This window comes from Paroedura picta, chromosome 7 (assembly GCF_049243985.1).
Source record: "Paroedura picta isolate Pp20150507F chromosome 7, Ppicta_v3.0, whole genome shotgun sequence".
Classification (NCBI taxonomy): domain Eukaryota; kingdom Metazoa; phylum Chordata; class Lepidosauria; order Squamata; family Gekkonidae; genus Paroedura; species Paroedura picta.
In genome coordinates, this window is record NC_135375.1 from 115,468,635 (window position 1) to 115,495,455 (window position 26,821).

The window sequence follows — 26,821 nt, forward strand, 5'->3', positions numbered from 1 at the left end:
GGAGTACCAAAGGGGGAGCACTCACCAAACGTTTGCCCCTGCCTGGGACCTGCTGGCAGGGCGTTCTCACAGCAGGTCGCCTTCGTTTCCCGAATGCTCGCTTGAGCTTGGTTCCCCAGCCGTGCCGCTGCCACTGGAACTTGGTACGGTGGAAGCGTTGCTCGCTGGTGCCAGCAATGATCACATGGTCTTCTTGGGAGCACTCTTCTTCTGCGCTGCCCCGCCGGACGGTGCTCGAGCCGTGACCGCCACCCCACTGGCCGGCCGATTCTCCACTGCAGCCGTTGCTTGCTTCTTGGTCGGGCACTGGGGGGAGGAAGTGCCCTGCTTGACCGCAGACAAGGCACAACCCCTTCTCCCTGTGGCGGGCTCATTCGGAGGCTTCCGTCCTCGCTTGCGGGGCTAGTTTCTTTGGGGTGGAAGTCTTCAGGGCTGGTTTTCCTTTCCCGCCGCCTAGCCCGGCAGCCACCAGAAGACACTGCTCAACTTCGCCCGCCAGGCGCACCCAGGTTTTTGGGTTGTCGAGGTGCAGGCATTTGCGGGCCAAACTTTCGTTTAGTCCATCATGAAAAGCGTACACCCTTTGCAGTTCGGTCCAGTCAGGCACCGGAGGCGCCAGCTTCTGGAACTCCCACTGTTTTGGAGCCTTGCTTGATCGCCTTGAGTTGGTTCTCCGCCGTCTCTCACTCGAACGGTCCACAAACATCTCGCGCATGGCTCTCAGGAAGCGGTCGTAGCTTCGCACCACCCTGGGATTGTAGCGGTAGAGGTCGATGAACCATTTAGCCACCTCTCCATCCATGCAATCACCCACGAAGTGAATGTGGTCAGCATCATCTTGGAAAGTGAGGCCCACGTCCATCATATACGCCTGGAGGTGGACGAGGAAGCCCGGAAAGCTCCCCGGGTCCCCGGTGAAGCGGGTCTTAAAACCGTAGAGGCATCTGATCTCTGCTCCCCGCAGCTGTGGAGGCAATCTTCCAGGGGTTAGGGTTAGTTTGCCCAGTCATAATCCGGTCCACGCGGACGGGGACGTGCCCTCTCCCAACTCTGGCACCGTCTCCGAGTCCTGCGCCTCTAGCCCCTGCGCCGACTCCGTCTCCATCGCCTTGGCCTCCATCCCCGGGCCATCGTCTCCTCCGTCGCCTCCACCCTGGTCGCCACTGTCTTGTCCGTTGGGGCATGGTTCCAGCCGGCCGCTGGCCGCTCCTGAGCCCAGGTCAGCATTTCCCTGCCCCTCGTCATCCGAAGATGAAGATCCTGCCGCTCCTCTAGCTCCACCGGTACCGGCTCCTGCTCCTGCCCCGCCAGAGGGCCCCACTGCCACCATCTGTACTCTGTGAGTTGAGTGCGCCGTGGGCGCGAGGAGCAGCTTCACTCCAGGTCGCCCGGAGGTTGCCTGTAAATCCCAGAGCAGACGTTGTGCCGCTCGCTGAGAATCCGGCCCTAACTCTCCGGTCACTGAGTGTAGCCACTCTCCCACGCGACTCATCTGGTCCTGGAGTTCCTGGACTTTGAGCGCTATGGCGGTCCCGTGGTCCGGGACCCCCCTGGGCAGCCCTGCAGGCCAGTATTCATCCCCAGTGGGTTTGTCATATTTGGACAGCCGCCGCCGTTCAGTGATGTGCCGCTCCAAAAACTCTGCGTGCCCCAGTGTGAAGCTTCCCAAAGCTCTCGACATCCCGGAGGCACCTCTCAGGCCGAGGGAGCCCATTGCCACGAGGTCATCCCCGATGTCACTCGAGTATTCGTCCCCCTTGTCCTCTTGATCACTAAAAAGGATGCCTTCTCCCTGCTTATCCATTGTGCCGGGAGAAAGGCGTTGTGAGATTTGACTTATTGTCAAGTGCTAAAAGAACTCACAACAAAACGTCTATAGTAAGAAAGTTTTAATGGAAGTTTACTTCAGTCACTATAACTAGCGAAGTCAAATCTAACCCACAATAGAACTGCAAGCCCTTTTCAATACAATTCTCCCACCCAAAACTTAAAGGTTCCCAAGGGGAGGGGTGCCCTCATCCCCAGGTGTCAGCCCAGGCATCCTGCCAAGGGTACCACAATTCGCACATCCTTGGACTGGCTGGCACCTATTGACAAGATACAATGTTGTTGTTACAAAAAGCAGAGACAGCAAGCAGGGATCAAAGGCAAACAGTTCAGAGCGGGCACTACAAATCATGATAACATGGAAACAGAAAGTATGTTTCGGTTACAACAAGAACAGGCTTTGGTTACACAGAAAGCCTGGAAATGAATGAGGAAATGCAGACAAAATGGGGTAACCCCTGTTCATGAACAAACCATGGCAGAGAGCAAGCACTGATCCTGACACCTACCTCCTAGGGTTGTTGTGAGAGAAGAGAGGAGAATGACATGAGCCATTTCTGGCCCCTCTGGGGGAAGAAGGCCAGTTGGCCAATGGAGCCCATAAAATAAGGAAACAGAAGATGTCATCAAGTCCATCTCCACAGGTACCTTCCCATCGCCCTTGGGTGGGGACTTGGGGATGGGGGGTGTTCTTGGGAGCCCAACATCTCTCAGGTTTTTTGCCCTATTCTGTTGGTTTATTAGAATAGCTTTGCACAGAGTGCTGTAGGAGTTGTAGCAGGGGAAGAACCGGAGTCCTGGAGGAGGTCTTCATGGTCCATCAGGTAGCAACTGTTGTGATATACCCCCAGCCAGCATCCCGTTGTCTTCAGGGCAACTTAGGCAAGTGCTTTGTGATGTCATTTCAGCAGGTCTCCCGTTTCTAGCTGGAGGTTAGCTAATCCTCTGACTACTAGTGTGTTCTGATATCCCCCCAGCCAATAGCAAGCATCCCGTTGTCTCCAGGGCAACTTAAGTGGGCACTTTGTGATGTCATTTCATAGGTCTGCACAGGTGGGCCTGGGTGGCTGGCAGCTGGTTGGTGTTTTGGAGATTGTTTCCTGGGGGGGGGGGAATTGCTGCGTTCTTCTTGGGGTGCCCAATTAGTGACCCTTTAAATAGGCAGAAAAAAACAATAGTTTCAGGAAAATATTAAAAGTGCTACTAATTTTTTAGAATAGATCGTTTCTTTCCTAAGATAGGATTGCATTTTTATAAGATAAAAGTGATTTGGGATCTAGGCTAAAAAGAACTTTCTTAGTAGTTTAAAAAACTTTAAACCAGCAGGGGCTGTGCCTTATTGAAGGCCAGCTTTCCTGGTAGAGATAGGAATTGATTTAGAGGCCAACAGGTTTAGGGGTTCTTCTTAGCAGATCAGGTGGGGGCTTGGTGCACAAATCTGCTCCAGCTTTCCTTCTAGCTAGAAACAATCAGGTAGCTTAAAACACTTTAAAAGTGTAAAAAGGTTTTTTTTCTAATTTTTCCCTGCTGTAGGTTAGCTAGGCCCAGATAGGTTCCTTAAGTTAAAAAAAAGAGAGAGAGAGAGAGAGAGAACAGGAAAACTCCACAGAAGTTAGGTCATCTTAGGGTCTATCTAAAAAAACTAAACAGGTAGCTGGTGGGAGGTTTTATAAGTTGCAAGGTTTCCTTAGAAACAGGTGGTAGGGCGGTTGGTGGTAGGGTCTCAAATTTCCCTGTCTCTTAGAACTAGAAACAGTTTGTCCAAGGGAACATGAGTGGCAAGAAGGAAGGTCAGGCAAGGGGCCCTGGGGGAAAGGCCCTACAGAAAACTAGAGGGGTGGAGGGGAGTGAGAGGGGGAAGGAAGTGTCCTTCCCCCCACCTGAGAAGAGGCCTGTCTTGGGTCGACCTTCCACCACTCCGACCTCTGTCCGGAGTGGTGCAATAAAGAGTGTCCGCAAGGGTCTCTTTATTGAGGCGGCTGCCGAGGCGCCCCCTTCTAAGGTGCGGCAGGCAGGGGTCTTTGCTGGCACTTCTGCGGGGTCTGCTGATCAGGCAGCCCCTCGTGTTGCTCCTTTTGCTAGTGAGGCATGGGGGCGTCAGGAGGAGTTGCCTGAGCTCTCCCTCGGGGTGAGCCTTGGGGACATGAGTGGCTTGTCCTTCATGTCCCCAGGCATCACCTCGGGGGTGCAGAGAGTCCTGGAGGAGATAGGTGAGGGACTGGCCCGCCAGTCTACTCCCCTTTCTCCTCCAGGATCCAGCAGGCTTCAGTTGGGGGGGGGAACAGGAGCAGATGGTAGAGGTGGTGCAAGAGGGAGAGATGGAGGTGGCACCCCCTGCCCCGCTATCTCGACCCTTTCCCCCTCTCTCACCTCCTTCTGTCCCCACCTCAGGACACAGTGTGTCCGGCCCGAGCTCCTCACAGGAGGCAGCTCAGGGGACTTCTCAGGCTGATGGCAGAAAGTGAAAAGGAACTAAATTGCCTCTTGATTCGGGTGAAGGAGGAGAGTGCAAAAGTTGGCTTGAAACTCAACATCAAGAAAACGAAGATCATGGCATCTGGCCCTCTCAATTCCTGGCAAATAGATGGGGAAGAAATGGAGGTAGTGACAGATTTTATTTTCCTGGGCTCCAAGATAACTGCAGATGGGGATTGCAGCAAAGAAATTAAAAGACGCTTGCTCCTGGGGAGGAAAGCTATGGCAAATCTAGACTGCATCCTAAAAAGCAGAGACATCACTCTGCCAACAAAAGTACATCTTGTCAAGGCTATGGTCTTCCCCGTTGCAATGTATGGCTGTGAAAGTTGGACCATAAGGAAGGCCGAGGGTCAAAGAATTGAGGCTTGTGAACTCTGGTGCTGGAGAAGACTCTTGCGAGTCCCTTGGACTGCAAGGCGAACAAACCGGTCAGTTCTAGAGGAGATCAGCCCTGACTGCTCCTTAGAAGGCCAGATCCTGATGATGAAACTCAAATACTTTGGCCACCTCATGAGAACGAAGAACTCCCTGGAGAAGAGCCTAATGCTGGGAGCGATCGAGGGCAAAAGAAGAAGATGACGACAGAGAATGAGGTGGCTGGATGGAGTCACTGAAGCAGTCGGTGTGAGCTGAAATGGACTCCGGGGAATGGTAGAGGACAGGAAGGCCTGGAGGATCATTGTCCATCGGGTTGCGATGGGTTGGACACGACTTCGCACCTAAGAACAACAACAAATAATGATGTGAAAATATTTTGATCACTTGAGGCTAAGCCATTTGGGGTCTGGTCCTTTGGCCAGCCACATCTCTGTGGCCTTTCCCCTTGGCTAGTGGCATTTCTGTGCATGTAGCCCCCTCAGCCTCTGGACAGAAAGTCACCATCTCTCTTACCATTTCCTCAGTCATTATTCTGGCAGCTACTCGAGAATATTTAGCAACCTGAAATACAGTTTTCCAAGCAGGGAGATGCGAGTCCACAATTCCGCTGACCATTGAGACTGGACCCAACTGACCAGGCCAGCGAGGTTCCGAGCTGACATCATCAAAGGTTCTGGATTTGTCCCCTGGGGAAGATTCCGTTCCAACTGGGACTGCTTTGGTCTCCCACAGAACTGCAAGGAAAGAGATGTCAATGCCTAACGCTTGAAGGAGAGCAAACTCTTATTAAAAACCATTTAACATTATTGGCCACCCATAAAATCAGCATTCTTCAAAAGAGCCAGTGGTTGATGGTATGCCATGTACCAGCCCAGACGCGCACACACAGACAGACAGATATCCAGCAGGGCATTATGCCAGGAAGCCCCTCCTCCCAAAGAACCATTTTCTGGGCATCAATTGTAGTTTGGGGACATCTCCAGACTAAGAATGCCATTCTCCAGTTGGGGCTTGAGGATCTCGCAATTACCGAGATCAGGAGCCCAAAACAGCTGCTTTGCAGGGTGGACTTGTACCCTGCTGAGGTCTCTGTCCTCCTTCTCAAGCGACTGCTGGAGCGCCTGCTGCACACAACATGGCTCCTGCAGGCTGACCATCTTGTTGGTCTCTCAGGCCCTGAGTCATGCACTTAGATGACCACTGGATGACTGTCAGTGAGAAGGCAGGGCCAGTTCTCAGGGCAGGAAGGCCAGGCATGTGAGGGATGAAAGGAAGTGGCATGGCTGGCAGGCCATTGTCAGAAAGGCTGAGGGGTGGAGGGTGGGGTGTAAGAGGACCCTGCAGGGGAGGACGGGGATCTCTGCCTCCCATCATGCCAAACCCTGGAAATGGGCTGTTGAGGTAGATGGTGAAACATCTGGAGTCTAAATGACAGAATTCTGAATTTCTGAGGCGACTTTATTGTACCACAGCCAAAAAAGTTCCCTCAGTTTACAGCCTCGATAGTGATGAGCAGGAGATTAACCGCCCCCATACCCCCCTTCCAGAGTCTTCTGAAGACAGCAAAATGGAGCAGGAAATTTCCTACCTCATGGACCACGAACACCTCCTATAGGACTCTGGGTCTTCCACAGCGTACTCCCTGTGTGACAACACATACAGCACTCTAAACGAGGCTGAGGACCCTCCCAAGCCCCCTGGCAGGAAGGATGTCGGAGTTCCGGTTGGGGACAGACTACTGGCTGGAGCCGGTAAGGGGGACAGAGGACTGGAGGCCAACCTCAGCGGGGAAGAGACACAGGAGACCCCTCAACCCCCTCAGAAGGAGTTCCTGCCACACAGCACTGAGGAAGTTTCAGCAATAAACATCAAGGTGCGTGCTGCTATCTGAGCCAAGAGGAAAGTTCTAGAAGGTTTGAGGAAGGTGGACCATGGGACGAAAAAGACAGGGATGACCATATGGGGCCTCCCACTCACATCGCCCTGGCCCTTTTCTGCATTCTGAAAGTAGGATTCTGAACGTATCCCCCCGGGTCTGTCAGGGAAAGGTGCAGGCCCTCTTTGGCTGCCTGCGCCCAACTCCAGGCACTCGGAGATAGACTGCTCCTGCATGCAAGGGTCCTACTTGGCACTCTTCCACAAACTGGTCCAATTCAGTCAGCCCGATCTTCTGCTGACACAGCCTTCTAGCAGGAAGGCCCCGGAAGGCATGGCCAATTTTGCCTCCAGCAAATACCACCACCCTGAATGGGCCCAATGGGTCAGGAGGCAGGCTCAAGTGCAGCCCTGAAACCATCTCCCTCCCCCTTCCCTCCCTTTTGAGGGGGAGATTGGCCACTCCACACTCCACAGGCCAGGCCCTCCTGAGCAGCCCGCCTGGGACACCAAGCCACTTGGAGGGAGAGCCCACATCCCTCCCTGGAGCCCCAGCCCCACAGTTGCACTCAGGGCCGTGAGGCCAGCCTTCCAACTGTATTATTCTATGCTCAGGTCAGCCTGTGGCATCTCTCATTCCTGCAGGTCTGGAAGTGGCATCAACAGACGAGGATGTGGGCTCCCCAGCGGCTCCATCCATGTCCCAACGGAGTGTCCAAAGCTTGCTCTGGTGGGTCCGCAATGTCTTTCGGCATAGCCCGGTGCCCGAAGGAGAAGGGAGAAGCAGGCCTCTGGGCAGTCAGGTTCACAGCTGGATCCAGAAGCATGTGCACCGAGCGTGGGCTTCTGAACCTGGGGAAGGCTGCCTTCTTACTTCTTGGGAAGCAACAGGTGCCTGGTCGTCCTGGTTGCGATTGCACAGGAGAGGAATTTCATTTGTGCAAGGGTTTATTGTTCAGAGTGTAACATGTTCTACTACTAACTTTTAAGGTTTTATTTTGTGCGGCAATACTTTCTTCTAATTACTGGCATTTCATTGGTATTATTAATAAAACTTTTTTAACCGAAAGACTTTACAGATTTGTTCTCCAGGCACTTTATGGGGCAGCATTTGGGGTTTGGGGGGCTGCTGGGAGGGTAGTCTCAAAATCTTCTAACAAAGAAACAAGGCCCAATGAACCAAGAGATCTGTTGGGCTCCGAAGCACCCACCCCTGGGAGCCCACCCAGGGGTGACGGGAAGGTCCCTGTGGAGATGGGCTGGATGACATCCTCTTCTGTTGGGATTTCCCCATCCAGCCTAAAATTCCTGTCAGAAGTGCGCGGGGGCCAGCCAAGCTCCTGCCAGGTAAGGAGAGGAAGAGGAAGGCCTGGGAGGAAGGGGAGATGGGGAGGCCCAGCCCTACAGCTTCTGCCCCAGTAGGGGGGGTTGCAATGGAGATACCACCAGCATATTAAGGTGATTGCAAAATGTTGTGACGTCTCCACCCCCCACAGAGCAACAAGAGCCAACATGGCTAAGGTAGGTGGGCCTGAGAGAGCTCTGCGAGAAATTTGACTGATCAAGGTCACCCAGCTCGCTGCATGGGGAGGGGGAGGGGGAGGGGGAGGGGGGGGGAGGAGTGGGGAATCCATCTCAGCTCTCCAGATCAAAGGTTTGATTCCCTATTCCTCCTTCACATGCAGCCAGCTGGGTAACCCTGGCCAGCCACAGTTCTCTCCGATCTCTCTCAGCCCCACGTCTCTGATCCAGAAGGGAAGGGCGGCTATAAAAATAAAATAATAATTATTACTACTCCTCCCCCCACAGGGAGTCTGTTGGCAGGAAGGGAAGGCATAATTAAAAGCATTGTGATGGTGATTTTGTTGCTCACAATGGCAAAAAATCCACATCCATCCACAGTCTCAAGCACAGGAATGATGCAAAAGGCACTTTGAAATATCAGCCTTTGGTGACAGCAGCTGGAAGATTTAAAGGTGCCAACATAAACCTTTTTTTCAGGGAGGGTAATGTTAATGAGGAAAGGTATTCCAAAGTCCTCCCAGCCAATGGGTATATTTTGAAATGGGAGAACACGTTCTGTGTGCTCCAGCTCCTAAAGTTTGATCGTCTTATGTCTAGAATTCCTTTCCTGATATTGCTATAAACTTCTCTCTTTTTGATTTTCCAGATGTTCTAGGGCAGTGGTCCCCAACCTTTTTATCACTGGGGACCAGTCAACGTTTGACAATATTACTGAGGCCCGGGGGGTAGTCTTTTGCCGAGGACGTTGCTGCCTGAGCCCCTGCTCCACTTGCTTCCCCGCTGGCGCCCCTGACTTCCTGCCACCCACTGGGGGGCGCTGCCAGCGGCAGCTGTGCAGTACCACGCCGAGGGGGAGCCCCAGCCACGGCGGCCGCTGGAGAGCACCAAAGGTGAGCCGGCATCAGAGTGGCAGGGCAGCCCCCGAGGCAGCAGCTGGGGAGGAGGATGAGGAGGAGCCGCAGCCCGTACCAACTGATCCACGGACCAGTACCAGTCCTCGAACCAGGGGTTGGGGACAGCTGTTCTAGGGGGAAGGTAAATGTTTTTAGTTTATTGAGAAAATTGTCATTTAACATTAAAGAAACTAATGACCCTGCTGGAGCTCTACAATTTAGCCGCAGCCAGAATTTAAAACTTCGAAACTAGGCTTGAGAGGCAAGTGATATCCAAGCAAATAGTGAATTGACACATTTGGAAAGATCAAGATGAAGTAAGAAAGAAGACTGCACTTTTTCCATATCAGAATATTCAAACCCCAGATGGGTAGGCTATAAAATAGTTTGGGTATTAATAAGTCCTCTTAGGGCTGCAGGGTGATGATTGCCCTTGGTGAAGAAAAAACAGCTTTCTGGTGTGTTAATAGAATCATAGAATCATAGAGTCGGAAGGGGCCATACAGGCCATCTAGTCCAACCCCCTGCTCAACGCAGGATCAGCCTCAAGCATTCTAAAACATCCAAGAAAAGTGTGTATCCAACCTTTGCTTGAAGACGGCCAGTGAGGGGGAGCTCACCACCTCCTTAGGCAGCCTATTCCACTGCTGAACTACTCTGTCTCTATCTTCTGGAGTATTTGCCAGTCCTCCCAATTTGGTGTCATCTGCAAACTTGATTAGTCCTTCCACCCCCTCATCTAGATCATTAATAAATATGTTAAAAAGTACCGGGCCGAGCATCGAGCCCTGAGGTACCCTGCTACTCACCTCCCTCCAGTCTGATGAAACACCATTGACAACACCTCTTTGAGTGCGGTTCTCTACCCAATTCCCTATCCACCTAACTATCTGAAAATCCAGATTGCAGTCCTTTAATTTATCCATCAGAACATCATGGGGAACCTTATCAAAAGCTTTACTAAAATCCAAGTAAACGACATCAACCGAATTTCCACGATCCAGCAAACCTGTCATTTGGTCAAAAAAGGAAACCAGGTTGGTCTGACAGGACTTGTTGGAGACAAATTCATGCTGACTTCCTTGGATCACCAAATTGTCCTCCAGATGTTTGCAGATCGCTCCCTTTAATATCTGCTCCATTATCTTCCCCACAACAGAGGTCAGACTCACTGGTCTGTAGTTTCCTGGGTCATCCTTCCTCCCTTTTTCGAAGATCGGAATAACATGTGCTCTCTTCCAGTCCTCTGGGACATCTCCAGTCCTTAAAGAGCTCCCGAAGATGATGTACAAGGGCTGTGCAAGTTCTCTGGAAAGTTCTTTGAGCACTCTCGGGTACATTTCATCCGGCCCAGGAGATTTGAACTCATCCAGTACAGCTAAATGCCTCTCAACAACCTCTCTGTCCATGTCAACCTGCCACCCAGACACTATCCCTTGGCTACTGCCATCTCTAGATGTGCCTAAACACTTTGATCTGTGGGGAAAAAACAGATGTAAAATAGGCGCTGAGCCTTTCTGCTTTCTCTGCATCCTCCGTTAGAGTTTGTCCATCCGCACCCAACAGTGGCCCTATTGCCTCCTTTACTTTACGTTTGCTCCTCACATAACTGAAAAATCTTTTCTTGTTACAGTGGGCTTCCCTGGCCAATCTTAGCTCACTCTCAGCTTTGGCCTTTCTGATGATTGATCTACAGTGCCTAGTAACCTGTAGGTACTCTTCTTTAGAGCTCTGTCCTTCCCTCCATTTCCTGAACATCTCCCTTTTCTTTCTTAGTTCCTCTTGAAGTTCTCTTTTCATCCAAATAGGCTTCTTAGAGCTCCTGCAGTGTTTTCGTCTTTCTGGGATAGTCATTGATTGAGCATGCAATAGCTCTTGTTTGAGTAGCGCCCACCCTTCACATGCTCCCTTCCCTTCCAGCATTCTTGTCCATGGTATGACGCTCATCATGTCTCTGAGTTTATTAAAGTTTGCCCTACGAAAATCCAACATCCGCATCTGGCTACAAGCTTCCTTGGCTCCCCATCTCAAAAGGAATTCTATGAGGACATGGTCGCTTCCCCCTAGGGTCCCCACCTCCTTCACCTCATCCACCAACTCTTGCCTGTTGGTCAGTATTAAGTCCAGTATGGCTGAACCCTCTTGTGGGTTCATCTACTATTTGATAAATGAAATTGTCAGCCAGGCAGGTCAGAAACTTGCATGACTGAGGACGCTTTGCAGAGTTTGTTTCATAGAATCATAGAATCATAGAGTTGGAAGAGGTCATACAGGCCATCTAGTCCAACCCCCTGCTCAACGCAGGATCAGCCCTAAGCATCCTAAAGCATCCAAGAAAAGTGTGTATCCAACCTTTGCTTGAAGACTGCCAGTGAGGGGGAGCTCACCACCACCTTAGGCAGCCTATTTCACTGCTGAACTACTCTGACTGTGAAATTTTTTTTCCTGATATCTAGCCTATATCGTTGTACTTGTACCCATTGCCCCGCACACATCTGGGAAATTGAAGTCACCCATAATGACAATGTCCTGACGCTTGGATATTTTCTCAAGCTGCTCACAAAGTGCAGCATCCACATCCTCTTGTTACAAAGTGCAGCATCCACATCCTCTCATTAAATTTAATGCTTGTTTCTAAATGCAGGGTCCATTTCAAGGTGTGATGAAAAGTGATTCCTAAATATTTGAACTGGTGCACCAGCTCCAATAATCTTCTCCATTTATTTTCCATTTTATCCATTTCCTAGATTTTGTAAAATTTATGTTGAGTTTGTTTTGCTCATAATGCATTGAGAAAGCTCATAGTAATTCAACAGCATATGAAAGCAGGACAAATGGGTATTTCTAAAACTCTTCTAATAAACTATAGGTAAAGGTCAAGGTATCCCCTGTGCAAGCACCGGGTCATGTCTGACCCTTGGGGTGGCACCCTCTAGTGTTTTCTTGGCAGACTCAATATGGGGTGGTTTGCCATTCCCTTCCCCAGTCATTACCGTTTAAATCTGCTTTAAAAAACAGAATGAGCTTTCTTTGGATATGGTTCTGCTACACTATGCTGTGGAGAAGGTGGCAACGGGGAGCGATGGCATGGCACATCCAAAGATGTACCCACCCGCACCAAACAACCTGGGTGAGTCCCATGTCCCCCACAAAAGCGGGGCCAGGCAGGGCTCTCTCCCAAAGGGCTGCTTTACGGCAGGAGTACCTGCTGCTCTGGACAGCAGGGCCACAAGGATCACTTTAGCACCGCGCTTTTTAAATCAAGACTGCTGTGGCATGTCATCATTCGATAAAGGTTGAAGAAGAGTTACAAAAGCACAGTGAAGAAAGAAAAATGGCCAATCTAGGCCAGGCACCCTCTCCGACCAGTAGCAAAGGAGAACTCTCCCCTCCTGGTGTGACTTTCTTTTTTTTTTGGGGGGGGGGAGCACTGTGTCCTGCACAGGCATGGGGGCAATCCCTTTTCAGTCTTAAGCGAGCAATTTCCTTCTCCACAACCAGCCTTCAAAGATGAACGCCTCTTCTCCCCCGCACTCGGACCTCCGCAGCATATGTGGCTCCGCCTCCTGTAGCTGTCATGTTGTGGCTGAACCGACCACCTGGGGGCAGACGTCCAAAGGTGTGCACAGGATGGTCAGTCTAGAGGAAAAAGGGCGGTACTGTGGCCACAGCTCCCAAGGAAGGTCTGCATCTCTGATTTCCTCAGCACATGAGAAACTACCTCTTCGAAGCCAAGGCATAAAGGAAGCCCTTCTCCCTCCAGAGACAGGCTAAAACACCTCAAAGTCAGCCAGAGGCTTGTGTGGGAGGGGTTGAGATCATGCTTAAAAACAGACAAATACCCAAGCAGAGCATCCTGATATGGAGGGGGGGGGGGAGGAGAATCTCACACCGGCTGAGCCCCTGCCCATTCGCTCATGTGCAAATTGCCCTCAATACCAGTTCTGATAGCCGCCCCCTACTCCCACCTCCTTCAGATTAAAAACTACAGCAACATCTAAGATGCCCACCCTAGGTTCTGGTTAAAGCCATCTTCACTGATTTCATGGAAGGCTGTCCTGAGCGAGAACTTCTGTTCAGCCCAAACATGTGTTACATCCTAGAAATCAGGCAAGGGGGGGGGGGATAACTCCAGTAACACAAGATGGCCGAGACCTTCCACCAGCAGAATTTCCCTTTATTTAGTTTATTAATAGTATACAGAAGGGAGGCACTTATGTCAAATGGGGGGAGGGGCTTTTCTCATCTAATGATGAGGGAGAGGTCCTTAGGCCCCCTTCCTCCACTCCCCTGCCCAGTAAGAACAGGAAGCAAATCATAGCAAAACCAATCTAGAGAGCAAGTCCGGCCAACCAAGCAATTGCCAGCCTTCTGGAGAAGAGGGGAGGGGAAGGATTTAGGGAAAGGCCACAATGGTGAGAGGGAGGGCGGCAGACAGAGCTGAGTCCAAGTAGAAAAGGCACAGTTAGTCTCAATCTGCGGAAGGCCTTGGCCCGCTGAGGGCCTCAAGCAAGTGGGAAGAGGCCGCCAAAAGGAAGGGTTTAAGGCCGATGGTACATGGGTTTGTGTGTTGCTCTTCCTGATGTCCCTCCTGCATTATCCCTGGCAGGGGGGCTGGGGGCTTAACTGATTAACTGTTTTTTATAAAATCCTAGAATTTATACAAGTATTAATACAGCTCGTCTTTTATGAAGAAATATATACAACCATTTGCCAGAGAGGGCAGAGCACTTGGGCGGTACTTTCAAGGAGGATTCTGCGGGGCTTTGCAATCGCTCCAGGCTCCGGCAACACAACAGCAGCTGGTGGGTGAGTGCCTTGGACTGGGGAACCCACTGCAGCCTCAAGGGAGGAAGGAGGGCCTGAAGCTCTGTGTGCGGGGGCCAAGCCCCCCTTCCGGCTTGGGAGGGAAAGACCTCCTGCAGTCCACAGAGAGGATCACCACCTGCCTTCGCAACACAAGAAGGCAGGCTGCAAGTGGCCACAGTCCAGGGAACAGGTAGCTCTACCAGCCCCCAAAGGACTACAAGGCATCCCTGAAGGGCTTTGCTGCCAGAGAGCACAGAGGGCCAGGAGCCAGTGGGCTGGAGAGGAGGGCGGAGGGTGGCCGAGCCTGCAGGGCTCCAAACCGGCTGCCTTCCCTCTTGCAGCACTTTGGCTAGCTGGACATAGAAGCCCTCGTCATCATTTCATTTCTCTTCCCTCAAAGCTATAAAAATGGAAACATGTATAAATTTGAAGTTAAATTTAAAGGGGGGGGAAGGGAGGCCAGTTTAAGGGAGAGATTTTTTTTATACAGGAGAACAAAGAAATCCACAGCAGGGGGGTGGGAGTCCAATCAACAAGAACTCGCAAGGAATTGCTGGGAAATGCAGCACCTCTCTACTCCCAGGCAACCACCCAATTGGGGGGAAAGGGGGGAGTGCATGCCTTTCGTTTCTTAACAAAGTGCAAAACAACTCCACAAAGCAGGACCCCCTCCCTGTGGGGCTACCTAGGCAATGGAGAAGAAGAAGCTGCCGCTGTCCCCTGCCCCAGAGAACTCCTCCTTAGACAAGACCCAGAGATCTGGGGGACAGAGAGGGAATCCCCAGCAAGGAATGCTTGGCTGCACGGGGCTCTGGGCAGGCCCCAGACAAAGGGCACCCATCCACCCAGGTGGCCGACACCGTGGTTGTGGTTGTGCAGGGGGGGGAGGGGGGCCTCTGCTCCAGTCCTTCGCGGTTGCAGAGAGTTCTTCCACACAAGAGATGAGGCGTGAGTTCCTTCCACAAGGCAGTTAACAAGCAACAGCTCTCCAGGGTGTTGTTGGTTAATCTAATAGGGAGGGCTCGGCTGGTCGGATAATAGTGGGCCGGTTCGGGGCGGCGGGGGGTCTTCGGCTGTGGAGAGAACAAAAGAAAAAGAGGAAGTGAACTCTGGGGAAGGGGATCAGGCAGGCAAAACATCAGGATCCATGAACATGCTCCTGGCCCCAACCCCACCCACGTAACGCTTCAGCTGGGTAATTTCTTGGCCACTTCTGTCCCCCCCGCCCCCTGTGTCCTTGCTTTCCTTCCTGACTGCTAATTCCATGCTTCTCACAATTTCCACTCTTGAGGAGCTTTGGTATTCTCCCCCCTTGAGTCTCCCATGGCCAGCTGGCCTAGTTCCACCTGTGTCTCTCAACCCACTTCCTGCTCTCCTGTTCCTCCCCAGACTTTTGCCTCTGACACCTTCCACCTTTGTCTGCCCTGCACAGCACAGGCACTAATCTCCTCTGGAGTCTCTTTTGCTTGCTATATTCAGTCCTACTTCTTCTTCCTGGGGAGGAGGGGAAGGGAAATAACAGCCCTTGTCATCACCATCCCTGGCTACAGTCCTCCTTGGGTCTCTTCTGGCTCTGAGTCAGGCAGTCTCCTTTTCTTGGATCCTCCGCTGTCTCCACTCAGTCAAGATCATCCAGCTCCTTCCTCCTGCTCCACCTCTTTAAACCCTGGTATGGCAGCCTGCTTACTCCCAGATCCAGCCCAGACTCTTTTGCGTCCCTGCTGGGCCCTTTCATGGCTACAGTCTCCCCACTTTCCACCCACTTTCCACAGCGGTCACTCCAGCTCTGCCACCCTAGCCGTCCTGTACCATTCACTGTCCTAGTCTTTCCTCTTCTTATACCCAGCGCAGCCTCCCCTCACCCCTGCCTGATGCCACCTCAACACCGTCTCCACGAGGCATCAGCACCACCCCTTAATTCCCTGAATCCTACAAGGTACCCTGGACTGGCAACCCATGGAACAAGATGGGGTACGAGCCCCTGAAATGAACGCTGATGCCAGCCTCTGTCTCCCTCATGCCAAAACTGGCATCTTGTACTTGCTGAAAGCACCAGGCTCCAGTTGATATTGCTCTGAGGAACAGTTCCTGGACAAAAAGGCAGGGACACTGCAACAAGAGAAAACTGAAAGAACAAGGACTGGCAGGAGCAGAAGAATCCGCAGAGATTCTCCATCACTTCAACTCTCTGGCTCCCTTCAGGAGCTTTCATTCTTGCTGGGTCCCTTGGGTGGAGGGAAACAGTCTGCAAATATCCTTGCCCATAAGGATGAGAGCTACTATGCGTGGGAAGAAAGACACTCAGCCCCTCCAGGGCAGAGGCCACTCAAAAGCAACCATGGTGTGGGTAGCAAGTCCCTGAGAGAGAAAGAGACAGCTTCCTGGGACTGGGATCGAGGATTCAATGGGCAGGGGCCACAAACTTATTAAGCTCACTGATGGTTCTCATTCGTGCTCATCCATCTGGGAGCAAACACCTCCTGCAGGATATGACAACTGTAGGCTTCTCCAGGGAAGAAGATGAAAGATCCTGGGGCTCAAGGTAAACTTCTGACTATTCCTTGGAAGAGGCAGAGGACTCTAAAACGAGAAGATAGGATGACTTCTGGTGGATGGCAGGCTATGCAGATGGTGTCATGGAGAGAGGTTCAATTTCAGGGACTACGTCTAGAGGCTCCTTGGCCAAAGTCTACTGGCAAGAGATGAGCTACACCTTGTTAGGAATGAGAATATGTTTGGCAGAGGGTCTGGCTATTCGGATCAAGAAGGCTTTAATCTAAATCCTGCATGGGAAGGAGAAAGGGGCCTGAAGAGTGAACATATAGATTAATGCTGGCTTGGATTATCCAGTATGGCTTCTCTTATGTTTTTAAGTACTAAAGGGAGGGATTTGAAAGGAGAAAGTGCTACAGGAAGAACTGAAGAAACTGCAACAGAAACACAAGACAGACAATCCAAGACAGACAACCAAAGTACCCTATCAGTGGCTTTCAGGGTCCATACAATAATGCTCATTGCATAAGAAAGATGCTGAGACTGAACTCATAGGAGCAATGCTTGGGGAGATCTTCAACTGCTTGAATCAAGACATGGTAGGATGATCTGCATGGTTGGAATATAGCCAGTCAATGAGATAACTTATTGTTCAAAAAGAACAGATGCAGTATAAAAGAAGGAGGTTAACATTGTGGGTAAAACAAAATGGCAACTATCAACATGGTAGACCAGTGGAGATCTGCATGGACAAAATGGCAGAGAAGCCATGAAGGTGACACACCGGGAAGGATGACAAGGAAGCCAGAATTCACCTCCCAGCAGATACCAGGGAATGCAGTTCCCTCCTTATTTCTAACTCAGCTAAGCACAGAATCTTCAACAAATTCCTGACAAACTCACTCTTTCAGAAGGTGGGAGGAGGAATGAGGGGATCAGCTATCCTGGACTTGATCCTAAAGAACAGAGAAAAGGTGGTCAAAAGTGGTGGAAGCAGGGAGAAAGTTATGACCACGTGACGCTGGAATTCTTGATTTTACAGAGTGCTCAAGGCAAGAACCACCAACCAAGTTCCTTGAGCATTTAGGAAAGCATATTTTAGTCAACTCAGCGGAAACACTACATGAGATTCCACAGCGAGATCATCCATCAGAGTCCCAGGCTTACCTGAAAACAGAAGGACTAAAGGTACACTTGACAAGACCAATGGGAGAAAGCTAAAGAAGACATTGTGGCTGCCTACAAAGCTGAGTGGCAGAGAAGTCACTGGAAAAGACGGCAGCTGAATGCCTTGGGCAGAGGCAAGGGAGGCGAAAGGGAACTCTCCAGGAAGTCCGCCTCTCAGGGGGATGCCTACATGCTGCTGGGCACTGATCTGAGCCGCAAAGGGCAGGTGCCTTGCCAAAGCAGCGGAGCCCAGGAGGCCCTTCTAGCTGCTCCTCCACCCCCCTGGAGGGAAGCTGGATTGGCTTAGCACAACATTTTTTCAGACAGAGAGCTACCTTGACTGCTTTTGGAATTAAGGTGCTCTTGGCTATTCCAATCCCAGCTGTGGACAGGCCATGGCTCAGTGGCAGAGCATCTGCTTGACATGCAGAAGGTCCCAGGTTCAATCCCAGCATCTCCAGTTAAAAGGACGAGGACGAGGCAGGAGGGGATGGGAAAGACATCCCAGCTTGAAGCCCTGGAGAACCACTGCTGGTCAAAGTAAACAAGACTGACTTCAATGGCTTGAGTCTACAGGGGGCAGCTTCATGTGTTCGCATGATTCTATGACCAACTAATAAAGGAGTATTGCTAAATAAGAATAATTGGGGGGGGGAAGATGCATCTTTATTGGGGATTCTCCCTAGCCCCCCACTACCTGAATGCTCTTCTATCTGATACTTCACCCAATAGACCAAAAATTGAATCCATTGCAAGGCTTCATTTCAGCATATATTAAGAATATTTGGCACCACGTTTTTTTCCTGGGTGGTGGTGCTGGTGGTTTAAAAACATATTAAAATGCAACCATTATTTTATTTCATAAAACATGACCTGTCTGGATATTCTTACAGACAAATAAATTAAATCAAAAGAAGTGTTACTTGGTGGTTAACGAATGTCCATAGAGAGAAGGATCTGCTTAGCTGTGAGATAAGTCAAAAAATACCCCAGAAATGCTAAAGATGGCTGAGAGAGTACAGACAGAAGCATACGCAGCATTATAGGTCAACAGCCAAGAGTAGCAGCTAAAGTTATACAGAGGAGAATTTGGAAAGGACCGTCAGGAGTCCCTGCACAGCAGCTAGATTTACCGTCTGAAAGAGCGATATTTCATCGTTTGAAGCTGACATAAGGTCAGCATTATGATTTCATAAAGAAGCTGCCATGAAATATTTTGGTATGTGCCTGTATAATCCAAGATGTATTTCCACTGGTCACCGGAAATCTTCAGTTATTTTTCTAGCACAGGAGTCCCCAACCTTTCCGAGCCAGCAGGCACCTCTGGAGTTCTGGCGGGAAGGGAGCACAATCACAAAAATGGCTGCTACGGGAAACAGAACCCACATCAGGGATGGTGATTATTTAAACATCTCATAGTAACCTCTCTTTAAATCTGCCCAGCCAATCAGAACCCCTGTTGGGAAAGCTCACACTTGGCAGGCTCCAGGAAAAGAGGCACCATGCCAGGGAGCCCTATTCTAGCATCCTGATTGGAGTCGCTGACATGGTGGCCACACACACCATGACGTCCACCAACACCTTTCTGGATACCCACCACGTTCCTCACCCCCAGCAGATCTTCTCCACTGGAGAACTAATCAGCCAGGAAAATTAAAATAATAGTGCTTAAGTGGCTGCTATAATCATACGGTTGGTTTTATTCTGCCTCATTCCTCTTTTCCAGTGTATTTTGAAAAAAAATTAATTTTAATTTTAAAAATAAGAGTTCCTGCATTGTGCAGGGTGCTGGACTAGATGACCATGAACCCCCCCCCCCTTCTAACTCTATGATTCTATTCCTCTTCTCCCCAGCATTTAGGCTTCTGCTGCATGGTTGCTCTGTGTCTGGTGGCAACCATTTTTTGCTTACGCCCACTTCCCTGGGCCGGAACCCCAAAGATGCCCACAGGCTATTTGTCTCTTCATTCCTACAGCGGTTAGAAACCTCAAATGGTCACTAAGAAGTGCTCACTCCTAGAAAGCGCACTCCTGTCATGCTTATGTGAATGACGAAAGAGGCAGTGGCCACTTGGGGCATTGTGGGAAGGCAGGAGAACACTGAGTAAAAAAAATGGATGTGAGGATCTGATTCTCAGAAAATATACGGGGGAACATCTTGGCTGGAGGGGGACTTTGGGCAGCTAAATTGTCAACCTCCAGGACAGGACAGGACAGGACAGGACAGGACAGGACGGAAGGAAGGAAGGAAGGAAGGAAGGATCGGTAACTTCCTTGGCTCTTTTCGACAATGGTCCACCCTGTCTCTGCCCAATGGCTGCCTCCGCCGCTCCTCTCCCAGAAGGCTGGCAGAAGCGTGGACTGGAGTTGGGATGAGGAAGGCGCAGTAGTGTGCAATGTCACATCTGCAGACTTCTGTTGCAGTCCGTCCTGGGGCCCCAATACAGATGTCTCCACATCCAAAATCTAGTGCTAATACAATGAAACAGGAATTGCATTCCAAGCAAAATCTATTGTGGGGAGGGCCTACAGCTCTAATCTACCATTCTAAGGCCATGGCAGCATTTACTAATGTGAAAACATCTTATGCTGCAGCCATAGGGAACATTTTTAAGGGAAGAAATTGTTGACCAGCAAAATGTTAAGGACGTAGAGACACAAACTGTAAACATCTAGGAGACAAGACTGCTTCGCTAGTGAGCCATGTTTCACATGGCACGGCCACAGGCAGCAAACAGAATGTTCCAGCACTGCATTGCGTTATCTGTTATTTTTAGGATGTTTTCAAAATTTCTAAATTAAAAAATACGGGGTTTAAATGTTTGATGTTTTCACACACATCTTACCTTCCAGGTTTTAGTTCTGGATTTCAACCCATCCCCCAATAACAAAAAGAAAACTTAAGATCAAAGGGAAAGGTCCTCCTGACTGTCCCACCCATCAAAAGTCATCTTGCGACCTTGAGAGAAGGCCTTTTTTGGTGGCAGCCCTACAGGGAGGTGCACCTGCCCTGCCCTCTCACTTTCAATCTTTAGGAGGCAATGGAAAACAGTATTATTTGGGACTGTATTTGACAAATTTAGTTTTTATTTACTGGCAGCCCTAGCTGAGATTTTAAATGGTGGTCTTTCATGTGCTTTTTATGATAAGTCGTTTTATTTACATAATAAGCTGCCTTCAGTGCGACAAAATAGGAAGGAGGCTAATAAATATTTAAAATAAATTATTGGCAGACAGCCCCACAAGCACTGCAGCCAAGACATTCCCAGCATCTGCCTCACTGCACATAGCTCAGTGGGACGCAGCTCCTGAAGGGGGAAGCCGGAACAGACCATACCTGGGCACACCTGGAGGGATACCAGGTGGAACACGTGCTGGTCGTGAAGGAATCTGAGGCGGTGCTGAGAAAGGGTCATTGTTCGCAACAAAGGCGCTTTGAGGTCCAGGGCGTGAAGGAATGGGTGGTGCCACAAAGTTAGAACCGCTTGCTGTTGTGGGCATTGGAATCAAGGGGGGCCCCGGCATGGAGCCCCTCACAGCCGGGGGGCGTCCTGGGGGCAACACTGTAGAAGTGGGCCTGCGTTGGGGTGTTGGGCTGCAAAGGAGATGGGAAGAAAAGGAGTCTCAGAATTGGGTCAAATAAGTGCAGTTTAATTCATTTCATGAAGAAAGATCACCAGGACAGCTGACAAATTAAACCATCCAAAAAGATGGCAGGAAACACAAAAACAAGCCAGTAATGGGCTATGAGTCAACACATCATCAGCCTTACTCTTTCCCTAAAACCCATGTTTGGAAAATCAGCCCCAGAACACAGCAATGTGACTGGAAACGCCCTCTGAAGGACTCCAAACATGGGAAGAACAAGGCCAAAAAGCAGCTGTCCTTAGGGACTTGCATTGGACACTGAAATTATACCAAGCTGGGCCAGGGTGGTCTTCTCCCATTTCTTCCTACAGTTCAGAAAGGAAGATTCAGGTGGGCAGCAGTGGTGGTATGAAGCGAAAGAACAAAGTTTGTGTCCAGGGGCGCCTTTAGGGCGAGCAAAGTTCAATTATGGTTATAAAATTTTGTGTGTATCTGAACAAGTGTGGATGCACACAAAAGTGTATACCCCCCAGAATTAGGTGGTCTTAAAGGTGCCACTGGACTCAGACTTTGTTCAGAAAGGAAGGAACTCTGAAAATGCCACACTCTTTGTGCCTTGCAACTGGAGACCTAGGCTGGTTTTCATACTGCTGACAAAAGAGAGGTAAAGGTAAAGGTATCCCCTGTGCAAGCACTGGGTCATGTCTGACCCTTGGGGTGATGCCCTCCAGCGTTTTCATGGCAGACTCAACACGGGGTGGTTTGCCATTCCCTTGCCCAGTCATTACCGTTTTACCCCCCAGCAAGCTGGGTACTCATTTTACCGACCTCGGAAGGATGGAAGGCTGAGTCAACCTTGAGCCGGCTGCTGGGATTGAACTCCCAGCCTCATGGGCAGAGCTTTCAGACTGCATGTCTGCTGCCTTACCACTCTGCGCCAACAAGAGGCTCTTCCCCTAGGTGCTAGTGGTCCCAAATTTAGGTATCTCAAATATCTTTTTACATATATACATGCATACATATCTTTATTACGGTCACAGACCAGCAAAATCAAAACAATTTCAGTTACACCAATAATATGGCTAAAACATGGTTTTACTCATAAAATAGCATTATATTAAACACTTAGACTATGAGTCTGCTAAAATACAAATTAAAACTGAAGGGAAATATAGGTAATTGTTCTAATTGCTCTCAGGGTCAGTTACGTTTTAGTCCACTTTCGCCGCAATTTCATGGCTGCAGCACAAAACCTGGCGACACGCTATATGATGGAGCCCTGGGACTCTATGTAACCAGGGTGTGATAAATCTGGGACGAACATCCTCATGAAACTGACCATGCAAAAGGATCTGTTCCAATGTTTCTAGCTGGCCGGAGCCACAGGGGCACTTCCTTTCACCATAGGGGGTTTTCTTGCATCTCCCGTCAAGGACAGCTGAGGGAAGGGCATTGCAGGGAGCTAAAGGGAAGGCCCTCCGGTGACTCGGCACCTCAAGATTCGTCAGATAAGCCAAGGGAGCTGTGACATACCTGTTGCCTTCACTAACAATGAAGGCAGAGGGATTTGCTAGATCAGGTTGGCGTTCTAAATCCACTACTTGCTGTTTGATAACCTCTTTATCTTGGTCATGGGCCATCTGAACCAGAAAATCCCAAAGCTGCAATTTTCCCCCTCACAGACTGTTTCCATGAAGACTGGAAATCATCTTTCATTATCAAAGAAGCTAAGCCACGGGGAAAAAAAGAGATTTTAAGCCAGTAATTGAGAATATATAACCATACTCTTGCCTCCACCTTCATAAGGCCGGTTTTAAGTCGCAAGGTGGCACTTGGGACTTGGATGGCTGCTCTTAGGAATTTGAATTGTACAGATTCCAATAATGCAAAGTTGGAATAAGGACCTACCTTTTTTAAAAAAACACCTGAAGGAGAGGCTCACCTGCTCCCTAACTTACCTGTGTCCGCTACCCGCTGCCTGAAGCCATGTATCATCCACAGGCGGGGGAACTGGGGTGGACACAGTGCTGGTACTGATGTCCCCAATTATGTTCAGAGACTCCTTCAAGGCATGGTACATCCGCAGCATGTCGTCCCGACGCTGTGCCTGGTCGGCAGACTCCTCCATCAGGCTGTTTTGGTCTGCGGAGGAGTACAGGTAGGCCAGCAGCTCTGAATGGATGAAGTCCTTGGTCTGGATGGGCACACAGAAGGAGTCAGAGCAGCTGAATGCACAGATGCACAGTCACTCATTTAAGCTATAGCGAAGGGCAGAAACACCAACCTAAATCCATTCTTAGCCTAAACTGGAATTGCTACAGTTGCAAGCAAAAGATCATTATGGGAGTCCATGCTCTTTGCAACACCTACAATACTCTTCCTTTGCCAGCTAAGGTCCCAAAAAGGCAAGAGCTACTGTAGAGGCTTGGGGAGAGCTAATTTCAGCATTATGGGGTTTAAATACATTTTGTATAAGGAATTTATTCACAAAGTGCTGGGCAAAATGAAGGAGAAAGTGCCAGCTCAGCAACTACTGGTGAGTGTTGCTTTCTTTCTTGCAGTGTGTGAGGTTACATAGGCTGCAAGAGAGTGTTTGAGTATTGTTTATTTTTTGCCTAGGTGGTGGGGGACTGCTGCTAATCACATTAGCTGATTTGCATTAGTCGGCAGTTTAGCCTCGAGCTGACTGTTAGCTCCACTCTATGTGGGCTGGGCCTTTGAACTATAAAGGGCTCTTGCTCACCAGAGGCAGTAGATCAAACAATTGGGTACTGGGCAAAATGAAGGAGAAAGTGCCAGCTCAGAAACTACTGGTGAGTGTTGCTTTCTTTCTTACAGTGTATGAAGTCAGTGTGTTTGCAGGAGAGTGAGGGCTGTTTGACTGGGTTTTACTGTCTGTTCCTTAACCAGGTGGTAGGGGACTGCAGCTAATCACTCTCTAATGTTATTGTTGTGATCATGTTAAGGTTATTGTTGTTATAATGTTATTACTGTTATCACCTGTTGTTACCATATGTTATCTGTATTTTTTTCCTGTTTCCTGTAAGCCGCCCTGAGCCTGGGGCGCTAACAACAAACAAACAAACAAACAAACAAACGAATGCATGCATGCATTAGCTGATTTGCATTAGTTGGCAGTTTTGCCTGGGGAGGACTGCTAGATCCACCCTCTGCTGGGTGGGACTTTGTGCTATAAAAGGCTCTTGCTCACCAGAGGCGTGAGCCAAAGGACTCCTGGCTTGTGAATCTAAGTGTTACAGAATTTTCAGAAGGGGTCTGGTTCTTCCCACATTGGATCAAAGAAGCACAGCTGGCGATGGGCCTGAGGCTGTGACACACACTGTCTGTGGCAGTAACATGCACCAAGAGCAAGTTAGTAGTGCTCCTGGAGGAGAAGGTACAGAAGCTAGAAAAATCCCTGTCCACACTTTATAAAGGAGGGCAAAGAGTTCTTGGAAGGAACTCCTGGAGGTGGGAAAGGTGTCTCACCAATGAGAGGAGAGCCCACTCCAAAAGGACAGCAGATGGAAGAATGTTGCCCAGGTGTATCGAAAAATAAGATGTTCTGCCCCTCTGATTCTCAGGAATCGTTTCCATGAGCTGCCTGTAGATAGTGACTCTGGGCCACAGGAACAAGGGCTATTCCCCCAACTCCCTCAAAGCTCAGATGTTTCACAGCCCCTGTGGATGAGAGGACTAGCTCTTTCTCAAGAACAAGTCATGTCTGACTAACCTTATCTCTTTTTTAAGAAAGTCTTGCTAGATCAAGGGAATGCTGTGGACATAGTTTACTTTGATTTCAGGAAGGTAAGATAAGGTTCCACATGATATTCTTATTGACAAGTTGGTAAAACACAGCATGGATCCTATTACTGTTAGGTGGAGGGAGATCTGGTTCACAATAGTTGACACATCACACCCAACGTGTGCTTGTAAATGGTTCCTCATCCTCTTGGAGAAGAGTGCCTCATGGATCTGTCCTGGGCTGTCTGTTGTTCAACATATTTATAAATGATTTGAATGAATGAATAGAGGGGGTACTTATTGAATTTGCAGGTGACACTAAGCTGGGAGGGGTAGAAAACACACCAGAAGACAGAATCAGAACACAAGATGATCAGGACTAAAATGAATAAAATGAATTTCATTAGTGACAAATGGTAAGTTCTTCATTTAGGTAGGGCAAATCATATGCATAACTATAGGATTGGTGAGACTTGTCTTGGCAGTAGTACGTGTCAAAAAGGATCTGGGGATCTTAGCAGACCAGACATTGAACATGAGTGAGCAGTGTGACTCGGTAGCTAAAAATGGAAATGGGGTTTTAGGCTGTATTAAAAGAAGTCTTTTACTGGCAGTCTTCAAGCAAAGGTTGGATACACACTTTTCTTGGATGCTTTAGGATGCTTTGGGCTGATCCTGTGTTGAGCAGGGGGTTGGACTAGATGGACTGTATGGCCCCTTCCAACTCTAAGATTCTATGATTCTAAGTATAGTGTCCAGATCACGTGAGATAATTTTACCGTTTTACTCAGCTCTAGTAAGACCCCCCCCTTCAAGGATCGCTGCCTTTCCGTGGCAAGGGGGCTTGCGTAGCTCAGTGAAGCTATGAGCTATGCCATGCAGGGCCACCCAAGACGGACAGGTCATAGCTGAGAGCTCTGACAAAAGGTGATCCACTGGAGAAGGAAATGGCAAACCACTCCAGTATCTTTGCCATGAAAACCCAATGGACAAGTTCAAAAGGCAAAACGATATGACGCCGGAAGATGAGCCCCTCAGGTCGGAAGATGTCCAATATGCTACTGGGGATGAGCAGATGGCTAGTACGAGTAGCGCCAGAATGAATGAAGCGAGTGGGCAAAAGCCGAAAGGACGCTCAGTTGTGGAAGTGGACAGGAATGGGTGAATTTAATTCAGATGACCATTAGGTATACTACTGTGGACAAGATTCTCGCAGAAGAAATGGAGTAGCCTTCATAATCAATAAGAGAATAGGAAAAGCAGTCTTGGGATACAATCCTCAAAATGACAGAATGATCTCAGTTCGAATCAAGGCAAACCATTCAACAACACAGTAATCCAGGTCTATGCCCCAACCACTGCTGCTGAAGAGGATGAAGTTGACCAGTTCTATGAAGCCCTACAACACCTTCTAGAAGCAACGCCAAAAAAGGATGTGCTTATCATCATGGGGGATTGGAATGCTAAAGTAGGAAGCCAAAAGATAACCGGGATAACAGGCAAGTTTGGCCTTGAAGTACAAAATGAAGCTGGCCACAGGCTGGTAGAATTTTCCCAAGGGAATACAATGGTCATAGCAAACACTCTTTTCCAACAACCCAAGAGACGACTCTACACATGGACAACACCAGACGGTCAACACAGAAATCAGATTGACTATGTGGAGTACTGTGTTCAGTTTTGGCCGCCCCAACTGAAGAAAAATCTAGAGAAACTGGAGCGTGTCCAGAGGAGGGCTATGAAGATGGTGAGGGGTTGGAAACCAATTCCTATGAGGAAAGGTTGAAGGAGCTTGGTCTGTTTAGCCTGGAGAGAAGGCGATTAAGAGGTAATATGATAACCATCTTCAAATACCTGAAGGGCTGTCATATACAGAAGATGCAGCAGTTATTGTCTGTTGCCTGTGAGGGTCAGAACAGAACCAATTAAGAACATTAATTCAAAAGAATTTTTGGCTAAACATCCGTAAGAAGCTCCTGTGAGTTAGAGTGTTTCCTCAGTGGAACAGGCTTCCTCGGGAGGTGGTGGGTTCTCCTTTTTAAGCA

General features: G+C 49.4%; 1 protein-coding gene across 9 annotated transcripts in view; it reads right to left on the reverse strand.

Moving 5' to 3' along the window:
- Positions 1 to 13,135: 13,135 nt before the first annotated feature.
- Positions 13,136 to 26,821, reverse strand: part of DNM2 (dynamin 2) — a 119,525-nt gene continuing 105,839 nt past the window's right edge. For 7 of the 9 annotated variants that reach the window (XM_077346111.1, XM_077346107.1, XM_077346108.1 and 4 more), the window contains 3 exons: positions 22,991 to 23,226; positions 20,782 to 21,039; positions 13,136 to 14,857 (listed from right to left, as the gene is read on the reverse strand). In XM_077346111.1, coding sequence (XP_077202226.1) covers positions 14,788 to 14,857; positions 20,782 to 21,039; positions 22,991 to 23,226 — 564 coding nt within the window. In that variant the 3' untranslated portion in view covers positions 13,136 to 14,787. Of the gene's footprint in view, positions 14,858 to 17,180; positions 17,234 to 20,781; positions 21,040 to 22,990; positions 23,227 to 26,821 lie in introns of all 9 variants that reach the window. The other 2 variants (XM_077346109.1, XM_077346114.1) reach the window with 2 other exon arrangements.